General features: G+C 41.5%; 1 protein-coding gene and 1 long non-coding RNA gene across 6 annotated transcripts in view; both read right to left on the bottom strand.

Annotated features, from left to right (window-relative positions):
• Positions 1 to 1472: 1472 nt before the first annotated feature.
• LOC144325946 (uncharacterized) overlaps positions 1473 to 12285 on the bottom strand; it is a 351581-nt gene continuing 340768 nt past the window's right edge. Inside the window, exon 2 of the long non-coding RNA XR_013391115.1 lies at positions 1473 to 3319. This is a non-coding gene — a long non-coding RNA (uncharacterized LOC144325946). The remainder of the gene's footprint in view (positions 3320 to 12285) is intronic.
• The window catches only part of GNE (glucosamine (UDP-N-acetyl)-2-epimerase/N-acetylmannosamine kinase), a 37942-nt gene continuing 27129 nt past the window's right edge, over positions 1473 to 12285 (bottom strand). For all 5 annotated transcript variants that reach the window (XM_028712428.2, XM_028712429.2, XM_077921135.1 and 2 more), the window contains exons 8-12: positions 10339 to 10468; positions 9383 to 9604; positions 8202 to 8384; positions 6900 to 7016; positions 1473 to 6134 (exon numbers count right to left, since the gene is read on the bottom strand). In XM_028712428.2, coding sequence (XP_028568261.2) covers positions 5899 to 6134; positions 6900 to 7016; positions 8202 to 8384; positions 9383 to 9604; positions 10339 to 10468 — 888 coding nt within the window. In that variant the 3' untranslated portion in view covers positions 1473 to 5898. The remainder of the gene's footprint in view (positions 6135 to 6899; positions 7017 to 8201; positions 8385 to 9382; positions 9605 to 10338; positions 10469 to 12285) is intronic.

Raw genomic sequence — 12285 nt, 5'->3', positions numbered from 1 at the left:
TACAGCTGTGCCTTCAGTGGAATAAGCTATAGCACCAGGTATTAAGGCAGATGGCTTGGGGGTTGTTTCATACATTTCCCCCCCCCCCCCTAACTGCTAGCTTAATGTAGAGCTGTGGTTTCTTTGCGAACTGCTACTGCTCTTGGCTGGTGTGTGTTTAGAGGAATGGTAGAAAAACTGGAAGTGGTTAACAGAAACTGGGTCCAACAAATGGAACCTGTAGGTAGGTTTGGGGACGGGGGATGTCTCTGGTGCGAAAAGGATTTCCAAATCCAGCACCTGAGGGTACTTTAAATTTTTCCAGATGGCAGCAGGGAAAATTCCTTCAGTGGCAGAAGTCATTCTTGAGTGATACAACAGGAAAAACCTGTATGTAGCTGGTGAAATTATATTTGCTGTCAAAGAAACAAATGGCTAGAAATTGGCAATGCTGTTCTTAGCATGTGGCAATAGTTTAGCTTTCTGCCTAAAAGCCACCTCCAAAAGGTGTAACTGCTATTCTTTTGAGGGCAACGTGGATTGTTTTAATTCCTTTGTTGGACTCCAGAGGCAGGGCCAACTCAAGCATCCTATTAAACAGCCAGTCTCCTAGGTAAAATGTCATCCACCCCCTTGTCCCACCTTAACCAGAAAAGCTGGGTCTCCCCCCCCCCCTTGCAACTCTCATTGAACAAACTTCCACATTAATACTAACACTAACAAGCTTTCTTCATTTTATTGCTAGCTTGGTGGGGGTGGAGGGGTGAGAGGCAGTCTCCACATAAGAGCTGGAACTGTTTCTAATTTCAGGAATGTCTCCTAGCTTGCCCTACCCAGTGGCATAGGAGTGTACTGTGTTGGCAACCTCCACATTTCTCACTTACGGAGTCCCCAGTCTCCTTAGTGGCCAGCCAGAGGGAGAACCTCCTGAGTGTGGTTTAGTAGTTGTGTTCTGCACATGGCTAAGAAGTAGGCCAGGTGTGGGGAAACATTGCTCCCCAGAAGATGCTGAACTTCCAACTTGGACCATCCCCAGCATGAATGGCAGATGTTGCATAATTCTGTCAGAGCACGAGAGATTTTCCTGCATCGCAGGGAGTTGGACTAGATGACCCTTACGGTCTCTCCTCTACAATCCTAGGATTCTTGATGACCGGGGATGATGGGAGTTGCAGTTCAGCAAAATGTGGAAGGCCAGAGGTTCCCTGCATCTGAGCTAGGCTATGAATGAATAGGCTGCAGCCATGTTGGGCATCTTGCGCAGCTAACACTAGGGGCCCAAGTATTCTCTGCGGCTAGGAGTTCATTTTACCAGATTTGCCAGCTGTGTCCATTCCTGTTGGCAACTCCCGACTCACAAGTTGAATACCAGTGTTCTATACAGCTTCACTCCTTCAATTTTAGGAATTTAGTAATAGGTTGATGTGTATGGTTTCTTTAGACTACATGAGTGACGTGTTGATTGAAAATGAAATAATTCCAGAAACTTGGGACATACTTAATAGCTTTCATTTTTATTTAAACCTTCAGTGTTCAACATAACACGTAACCTACGTAAACCTTGTCTTTCAATGTAATTGGTAGGCCGAAGAGTAAAATGGTACAAAATTAATTTTAAGAGGCAAACTAGGCTTCTATAATGAGGACAATGTTCACATCCTCAAGTCTTTGTGGTTACAAAAAAAAAATTGCAATACAAAATGGCAATGAAATCTGATACAGTAATTCTCTACTGATTTAATGTTCTGCACTCATCACTTAAGCATCTTTCTCTGGTATAACCATTTATGCACGGCAAAGGTGATTACTTCATAAGGAGTCAAACAAATGTATTTTTTAACAGGGAAGGGGCATGATTCACCCCTAAAAGCAACATGGTTGGTATTCAGCTTATTTAAGAGATCTACTGCCCTTTGCCAGAAGGCCTTAGGGTAGTTTATAACATACTAAAAGACATTTACATCCCCAAACACAAATTCAAAAATAATTATCTCAATATAGTTAATAAAAGCAGCAGTTTCAAGCAACTCATAAATTCATTCCATCAGAGTTCCCCCTCATTCCAAAACCTACTCTATGCAGTATGCCTTCACTGTTTCCTGGAAAGAATAATTATGTGGCTGTTACAGCCACAACGGTATGTCCAGGTGTCATCCCCACCCCCCAACAGTGTGGATTATTATTCTGAATTTCATTTCTATAACACTTTATATTTTTAAGAAAAAAATAAAGCACCAAATAAAACAATCCAGTATAAAACAAATTCAAGCTTCAAGGACAAGATTTCAGATCCTTCTCTAACTGACATTTTCCTTTCTCCATATTTATGTACTTAAGTTAAGTAGCTGTCCCATAGCAGAAGTATTCTAGGAAGCCAGTGTGGTGTAGTGGTTAGAGTATCAGACTTGGACCTGGGCGATCATGACTGAGTGGGGATTTGAACCCTGAAGCTCACTGAGTGACCTTGGGCAAGTCACAGCCTCTTCACTTACCTCACGGGGTCATTGTAGGGATTAACTGAGGATGGGGCGAACCGTGTACTCCTAGAGAAAAAGGTGGGATGGAAAGGCAGTAAATAAGCTCTTCTGCTTGCGTGCTTAAGAAAGCTGGAGGGGCCAAGCCAGGTGAAGATGTCAGTCACCAGCCTGTCATCCAGAGATCTCCATCTGGTCACAATTGAACCCGTGCCAGTCACAAAACGTGCCTGGCTAATTTCTAACGCTGACTACGAAATAGTTAAAAGTGGACAAGCAGCCATTGCTAACATGCTCACACTAATTTTTGATTTGAGAAAGGAATCCCTCCCCCAAGTTCATATTATCCCCCATCAAACTGGACAGCATTTAGGGAAACTGATTCTCAAGTTTCACTGTGGTATGGGGTGTGTGTGATAACAATTCAGAGCAGTCTTAAATAGGAAGCTACTGAAGGTATTTGAATATAAATAGGAGTACCATTTATATAGGAGCAGCAATTAAAACAATACAAAAGTGCAGTATTGCCCTCTGTTGGTGACTGCATTTGTCTTTGCTACTCCGCTGTAATTCAGGCCTTGTATGTGTCACATATTTGATATTTTTCTAACACTGTAAGGGAGGACTCCAATTTATCCTTATCCAGCGAGAGCAGAGCATAAGCAGTTACTGGCTCTGGGGTCTTTCAATATAGGCATTCCCTTCCTCCACACATAAAGTGACCTGATGATGATCTGACATTTCATCTGAGATGTGTGTGCCTCTGCAGGCCCAACAGTTATCATATACATAAGCCACATTCAACAACCATAGTTCTATTAACTGGGGTGACAATGGTTTAAAAATAAATAAATCAGAAAACTGAGCTATATACCTTTGACGCAGCCAGTGTTACAGGATTCATACTTCAATGAAGATGGGTACGTAGTATTTTTGTTCCACCCCACCCCACCCCTTGCAATCCTTCTTTCCTTTGCTTACTGGCTAAAGTGTGACAGTGAAGCATACCGCCATGCACTGAAAATTGCAGCACGAGACAACTCTGCTTCTGCTGGTGAGTACCAAAAGCTCTCAAATCTGCTTATCAGTCAAGTCAAGAAAATTCTGCAAGTCACACCAGTGTGTACAGAAGACAAATCAGAGGTAAACTGACAACACAGCAATCCATTTACATATTACATGGTCATCACTAGCACTCCTCCCAGTATCAAACTTCAGTGTTCCTGTACTTAATAATTTGGAAGCAAGTCAAAGCTACACCACATTTTGAGCTCCTCCTTGTTCCATCCAATACTGGACTTTGTGGTCCCATACAGCAAAACATATGAGGTAGCCCACAGTGGCTAACCACATACAAGGTAGCAGTTTCAGTATATTTGGCAAGTTTCGAGATACGCAGAAAAAATGATCAGTTTGTGCAATTAAAAAAAGCCAGAGGAATGAGCATGCTTACTGCCCTCCAGAAGACACGGAATGTAGGGCAACAACATCATTTGAAGGACAACAAAATTGGTGTGATCAAGTCTCTACTAGCAGCTTACATGAACCTGAAGGAGAGGTGACTATTACTCTTTAAATAAGTATACACACACTACCTTTTAGGATAAACTGTCTGAGGCTGAAAGAATGAGAACCGAGGCATATGCACTTGCCTCGCAACCCAATTCTCTCCCCCCCCACCAATCCAGGAAGCTATACAGTTTTAAGGATTGTGACCATTTTAAAGCTAAAAATGTTCCTGCAGTTTGCGGGAGGTGGGGGGATTAATAAGGAAAAGGAGGAGAGCCCTTCACTTGATCTAATTAAATACTCTTTTGAGTTACAAAATGGACGCAGCCCAAGGCCGGGGAACATCTGAGGACTGCTTTCTGGCCCTCACACCACACTTTTCAACCGCATTACTCCAAACCTTGGCTTGAACTGTGATGTTGCCGGGATGGGCTGAGGGCAGAACCCAAAGTGAGCAGAGCAATGAAAGTAAAATTTACCTTTGCGCAGTAGGCCAATTTCTATACCCACCCCTTTCTATTCTCCCTCCGGGCAGGGAAGAAGCATTACCAGAGTTTAAAGACACATCCCAGCCAGCAAAAACTATTTGGCATGAAAAGCAGGGCTAGTGAAGGGTGTGGCCCAAAGAGAGTTGCAAGGGCCAGACAAAGAAGCACAGAGGGTCGTATTTAGGACTTTCAAACAGTTAAAAAGACCCTGACCCTGCAGTACATTTTGGACCAAACCAAATCAGCACACACAGCTGGTTCGGAGAGAACTGCATCTTCAAACACCTCAAGGAATGCAGGCATTGAGACTGCAGCCAGTCTCCAATTAACGTCTTCAACCATGCTTACTACAAACATTAGTCAAACATTGGCATGCCTGTAGTGCTGTATAAAGAACCAGTTCTTGCTTCTGAGTAAGCCTGCTTAGACTTGCAGCCTCAAGGGGTAACATATAGCTGAGGCTATTGTTGGGAGCATTGTAAGGTAGCCTAGCAAAAATCTACCTATAGAAAATAGACACGTAAATAGATTAGTGCTTGGGCTGCTGTGACATCTTTGAAGGTCAGTTTAAGTGTTGAATTTATCCAGGCAATGAAGACAAAGCAAGTGTTGAATGATACTTGCACACACATCAGACAAGATTCCTTTCTCCAACTAGTTGTCTAGCCACCAGCATGGATAAGCAAAGAAAGAACGTAACACAAAAGACTACAGAGGTTAACTGCACAGTCCTCTAAACATGAAGCTGCAACAAAAGACCAGGAAGTGTCTTTAACCTCCACATTAGAGGATAAAACGCCACTACAGGCGGAGGTGACAAAGATATCACTTTCTTCTTCATCCTAGCACGTTGTCTAGGCTCTTGGAAGCTGTACTTGTAAGTGCATCATATATCATTGGGCTCTTCTTCCAAACTAGGTTTTTCAATATTAATTTAACAAATAAATACATGGATGATCACTGCATATTGCTGGCTAGTCTAGCATTACGATTGTTGTAGTCTCTCATAAAGCTTATAGCTGCTCATTTAGCCTCTGCAGAGGCAGGAACCGTTGCACACATTCATATGGAAGGTTTCTTTCTTTATGACTATTCCAGTTTCTGGTTATTGAGATGACTACGTCTTGGCTCATGTAGCTGGAAAATCCATGGGTAGGAAGTAGTAAGGGAATTCAGGTCTCTCATTTTTATTTTTAGATGCCTGGCATTCAGACAAACCCCCGGGGATTATTTAGATTCATAAAGATCTGTGAGTAAGTCTCCCTGTGAGCAATCTTCCCAGGATCCTGTGTTCTTCCAGCACCCAATGAAACAGCACGTTAAAAAAAGTAAGATATAGATTTGAAGACCCTACTAGCCTACTTAAAAAAAGAAAGCTGACTTCAGTAAGAAACTTCTCTTTTCAGAGAGCTGCTATAAACTGCAGTAATGTGTTTCCAATGGTTTGCCTAGTATATCCTGCGTGTTGTATAGTCCAGAACCATACTAGCAGCTCCAAGCAAGGCAGGATCCGACAGCTCTGAGACAACCACCTTGACATTCTGCACAGAGAACAAGGCCTGCTGATGAATCACATCTTTGACAGCGTTGATATAATGGCTTGCAAGGATGCCAGAAAGTATCACAAGGGAGGGGTTAATAGTGTGCAGGATGTTCACAACTCCAAGGCCCAGAGCTTTCCCTGCTGTGAAAAGAAGAAACAGAAGTATGAATATGGCAGTGGTCAAGAGGCAACTTTTTAAAGTTGAAAAATGCTTCCACAGAAGTAGTCTTGCCCTTGGTCTATATCTACAGTTCTTTTGCTTCACTGTCATATACAAACAGATTTTGCAAGGTTGTTAACACACCATGAAACATGTTTATTAGAGGTAATAGTGGGGGTGAGTGTGCAACACCATGTCTCTCTTACACCACTTTCAAATGTCAAAAATAAAGCTACTGCCTGCTTTTATTTTAGGGCAGCTTAAGAGTCATTAAAACTAATTTGAAAAAGGTTCTGGTATCATGTGACAAATTTCATTTATTTAATGTGTACTTATTTATTTTGAAGGCTTACATCCCAGAGAAGATCTCAAGACAGCTAACACAAGATTCACAAAATAATATTGTACTCCAGTCTAGCACAGGAATAGAAATGCCAGAACGTCCCAGAAAGCAACAATCCCCGATAGGTATTATTCTGTTTAAGAGCATATATAGTTTCTTAAATTGTGGGCTGGACTGATGCTTAGAACATCCAGCAAAGAAGAGAAGAACAGGACACAGCTGAAGTGACAAGGGCCTTCATTCAATTCAGCTTATGTCAGACAGCTATCTGCAAAACGTCCATGCGTTGCCTGCAAACAGAACCAGTTTTTCAGACAGCAAATATTCCCCAGTCTCACCACATCACATCTTTATCCCTAGCCAGGATCTAACAAAGATTTCTGCTCCTTGTTTGCATTCTTACCTGTTTTGACAATATGGTCAGCTTTTGTATTTCCTAGTTTGGCTGCCTGAATGAGATGTGCAGCAGTTACTGTCTCTTCCTTCATTACAGACATCCCCCCAATTAACAATAAATCCTCTGCTTGAACAAAACAAAACAAAACAAAACAAAACAAAAAAAAAAAGAGGGGGGGAGAGAAAAGGGAAGAGAACAAGGCGTTACAATTCAAGCACTACCATAAACAAACTAGTGGTTTGTTACATTTCACCAGACATAAGAAGGCAACGAAATACAGATCCTGATGGGAGCAAGTAAGTACAAGGCCCTTGTAGCTCTTTGATGATATGAAACTACTCTGTAGAGATACCCCATTGGGTTGCTTGTGCATGCATGATTCAACATAGTATTATTGCTTAAACTATAGTCAGACCATGGGTGGGGTGGGGTTTGGTGGAGTGGAGCTACAAAGGGGCATTACTAGCACTTACCAGGAGAGGCAAAACGGTGAGGTCAGGCATGTGCAGGTGGAACAGTAGGAGCACCAGATTGAATTTGTAGGTGCAGTCCCAATCTTACCTCTGCCTCAACCCTCTTTTCCCAAGTAGCAGTTAGGCCACTGCCTGGAGGCTATTGCTGTGGCTGCCCCACCAGTCACACCGATATTATGCCACTCAGTATTCAAATACTAACTCAGTATCAGTGGGGTGCTTTTTGAATTCCGGCCCCTCTCTTTTTCTGCTCCCTATAAACAGAAGAGCTACTATCTGGTGACTAGAACCAGTGGAGCCGATAATTCTTTATCAATGTAAAGTGGTGTGATTTAAGTAATTTATCAACTTTAAAATAAAACAAAGCTGCTCTGAGGTCTTAAAGTAGCTACTGCCAAAGTTTCATCATGAGAATGAGGCAGCTGAGAAGACATAAAAAGCAGCATTTCACCAAATAAAGGTATTCAAATGTATATGGCCGGAGGAAATTGCCTTATATTCAGTCATACTGGGCTACTTTGAGCAGTCTTGTAAAACACCTGGCTTTCCACATCTGAACTATGCACACATGTTGCATAGGCACCTGTTGAGAATGCCTATGCAACATGTGTGCATAGTTCAGATGTGGACTTGCTTTGCAAGTAAGTTATACTGGCTTGGCTACTGACAGCAAAGTAAAATTGCCCTTGAAAATGCTGCTACCAAAACTATATTTAGTATTCTGACACTGTAATTATTTAAATGAACGTTCTGTATATGAACTTTTTTCCTTTTAGATTGCTTGCAACATGCACATAATGTGGTTAACAAAAAAAGAGGAATAGGTTCCACCTACCGTCGTGCAACTTCTTAGCTTCTCTCTGCAAGGCTATTCCAGAAGCATACGCTTCGATACATCCATGGCTCCCACACAGGCACTCGGGTCCATCTAAAGAGACTACAATGTGCCCAAGCTCAGCAGCACAAAAAGAACTTCCATGGATCAACTCATTCTGATGAATGATTCCACCGCCAATACCTAGAAGACATGAAAACACATTTGTGTTGGTATTTTAAAACTTTTTTTTCCTTTCTAATTCATGAGATAGAAAACAACAAAATTCTAAAAAATAAACGCCAGGCATCTTCTGCTACTAGAATTTGTAAATCTCCATTCCATTTTGATATATTTTCCACACCTATTTATTTATTTTTTCAATTATATGCAGTATTTCAATCTCAGTTAACACATCCCAAAGTGGTTAAACAACATTACGGCTTGGGTATAACTGTGAGCAGAAGAAAGTATGGAAGGGGCATTTCCATCTCCTCCTCCTTGTACTCCAGGAAAATCTATCCAAAGGGTCAGAGGACCTCAATGAATAGCACTAAACCAGGGGTCAGCAACCTTTTTCAGCCATGGGCCAGTCTACCGTCTCTAAGACCATGTGGTGGGCCGAACTATATTTTGAAAAAAATATCTGAACAAATTCCTATGTCCCACAAATAACCCAGAGATTCGTTTTAAATAAAAGCACACATTCTACTCGTGTAAAAACACGCTGATTCCCGGACCGTCCGCCGGCCAGATTGAGAAAGTGATTGGACCGCATCCGGCCCACGGGCCTTAGGTTGCCTACCCCTGCACTAAATGGTGCATAGGGGATGCTTGTGGAAGGCCCCCCCCACTCCATTTTGCAGCAATTCCTTCTTGAACTTGTATCTGAGAATTAGCAAGTTTGATTTGACTCATACATGCTCTTCTATGAGTGCCATAATCAATGAGGAAAAGCTTGCTATTTGAGCTGCTACTACCCAAAATTGCCACATGTTTCCTATAGGTTAAGGGAAATTAAATGTCATAGCGAACAGTCAGGTTCAAACGGCAACCACTGGCACATAATCCATTAAAAAAAAAACAACTACTGCTTTGAGTCAGCAATTATGATCCAACCCAATATTTAAATGTGTTTAAAATGCAGGATTTCAGTGGTTTAGCTCTACGTTGGATTTTGGCCGAAGCACATAGATAGATACCTGTACCAGTGATGAGGGTTACGAAGTTTTCCACTCCTTTTCCTTGCCCAAATTTTCTCTCTGCCAAAGCTGCACAGTTACCGTCATTGTCTACCCACACTGGCAAGTGAAGCACATCCGATATCGGAGTCCGCAGATCAACAGTACTCCACTCCTGAATAAGTTTTGTGGAATGAAGAACAACGCCTTCTCGGGGATTTACTCGTCCACCAGTAGAAATACCTGAGCCACAAAGAACCAGAAAGGAGAGCATCTAAATCCGGTGTTTATAATATACAAAAAAAAAAAAAAAAAAAAAAAAAAAAATCTTGCCATTCAGAAACACCTTTCAGATTTTCAAATAAAAATAGGCAGTCATCAGTAATCCCCCCTAAGCAAGCTACAAACTGTCACTCATTTTCTTCAAACTTTAAAGGAGATGCATCAACAGCACTAGCTGGCTTCAGCTTTTGACTTGTCCTTCATTGTTCCTTGTCTATCACACATCTGATTGATATAAAAGTAAAAGGGATCCTAGAAGCTGCAAAGGACTTAAAGGCTGATTAGGGCTGTGTCTTCTATGTCACCCCAACCTTTAGTACTGCAATCAGTGCCTTTTTCCCCTTTAGTCTCAAAGGAAAAGAATATGATCAAATCTGTATGTGCAAATGCAAATTACTTTTGCAGAATTTAGCAACTTGTTATGAAAAGCACAAGGTGCAGAATTACAAAACTATATATAAGCATTAATATAACATAGTAATGCATTTTGCAGTTTATAATTACGAACAGATCTGCCTTTAACTGTTTTCTGTAGTAAGTCAGTTTAAATTGTACAGCAGCACCCAGGGAACTCTGTTCAACAAAATGTTCTAAATCAATAAATATAGTAATTATCTTTGAAATATATAGCACTTTGATTTAATGTTCTCTTTTAGTGAAGTAAAAATAAAATAAAATGTTTGTTAAAAACTTACCCACACCCAGAATTCTGCAGTTCAGATTTACTGCTTCTGAGGCAACCTCTACACACATCTTAAGGATCAACGCTATTCTGTCCTCGTAAGTTTTTGGATTCAGCTGGGTATATTTCTTAACTATTTCACCCTAAGTGAGAGGAAAACACCATTAAGCTTCTCATATTTTTCTGACCACAACTATATTAAAAGTGGCTTCTCCACAGGCTGTCAAATATGTGACAGGGATCAAAGAGCAAGAGAATATGCATAGTATACAAATGTAAGCTGAGGAGACAGAAGTGTTTGTGTGTGGACATGCAACCTCCCTGGGCTTTCATTCAGGGATGGGATGTACTCAACTGGCATATCCTACTCCTACAAGCTATATGCCCAAGCTCAGTCTATGCTTAATTGCTGGTCCAAAGACTGTTTGCACTCCAGATGGGAGGAAAATGGTGAGGTCAACACACTCTACAGCAGGAAAGGAGCAATGGAGCAATAAAAACAATCGTTTAAGGGAAATAAGCATACTAGCTTTGTTTTTAGATGACGTGTGAGTATTTCACAGCAGGTGCCATCTTACAAAAGGATCCCTCCTCTGCAAGTGTGAAGAGGAGACTATCCCTTCTGAAACAGTGCTTGTCACCTGTACTTTTAAAAGAGTTTACATTAAATAAATAATGTAAGGTTGCAGATGGCTGCAGTGGCTGGAAACAGACAGACAGGTCCTGCACATGTAGCAGTGACCAGAAGAGGAAGGACCGCTAGGAGGAGCGCAGAGAAAAGAAATGCCATGGTACATCTGCAGCAGCACAACTGGATAGCTTCATCTGCCCCAGCTGCAACAAAACATGTCCCTCTCGTATCGTTCTTTACAACCACAGCAGGCACTGCAACCTTCCAATGGTTTACTTTGTGCCACCCCCTCCCCCAAGATGCACTCCTTCACTGTCTCCTGAGACAGGTGGATGCCAACCCTTTCATTAAATAAAATCAAGCTTTTTAAAAAAATGTTTTAAGTTATTCACCAGGAATACTAGCATGGTAGACCCACCCCGCATAATGCCTTCCAGTTGCATAGCACAGGGGTTCATCTTGTTGGAGATATGCTGGAGATATGCATTGTTTGTATGCAGGCTTCACCAGCAACCAGGATGTAACCTGCATGTGACAGACTTTCTTCCTGTTTTTTAAGTGGTTCAATCCCACTCCCAAGAGTGTTCAATAGGATTTTGACTTACACCTTCTTCTGTGAATTGTTTGAATTCAAGTGTACAACCCTTTTTGGATTGCTGGGACATTCATGTATGGCTATAGCTGTAAGTTTTGTTTTATGACTATGGATCAATATAAACTTATTGAAGTAGGCTGTATATGAGATAGGAAATTCTCATGCCTTTGGGTTTCAGAGGGCTTTTCCTATGCAGCTAATTTAGTGCCAACATGCTACTCTCCCTACAGAACTGCCTTATGGTTGAGTGAAATTGTTATTTATTAATTGCCTTCCACATATGTCCCAAAGTGATGCACAAAACATAACAAAAGCAGTTAAAAACAGCACAAAACTAACATTATGAGCTTTTCAAAACATGCAACAGAAGCTTTTGAAAGAAAGATGTATCCAATAATTTCTGGAAAATGTCATATCTTAGCAGGGATGGTGTTCTGCAGGACAGGGGCAGAACACTAAAATTCCTGCTCCATCTTACTGTAGAGCAGGCTTCTGATGAGGAACTCTCCTGCAGAATGCAGTGACCTATTTGGTGGTATGTTAGGGATAAGGCAGTCTATTAAATATGCTGCTTTTATATAGACCCTTGACTGTAAGTACCAAAACCTTCTACGTGGCCTAGTAACGGATTGGCAGCCAGTACAAATCTAACTAGCAAGGTGTTATATGCTAGTGGTAGTTTGCCACCAAAAGCAACCCATCCACTGTGTTCTGCACCAGCTGAAGCCTTTGGA

This window comes from Podarcis muralis, chromosome 17 (genome assembly GCF_964188315.1).
Source record: "Podarcis muralis chromosome 17, rPodMur119.hap1.1, whole genome shotgun sequence".
Lineage (NCBI taxonomy): Eukaryota > Metazoa > Chordata > Lepidosauria > Squamata > Lacertidae > Podarcis > Podarcis muralis.
This window is presented reverse-complemented; position numbering and strand designations above follow the sequence as displayed.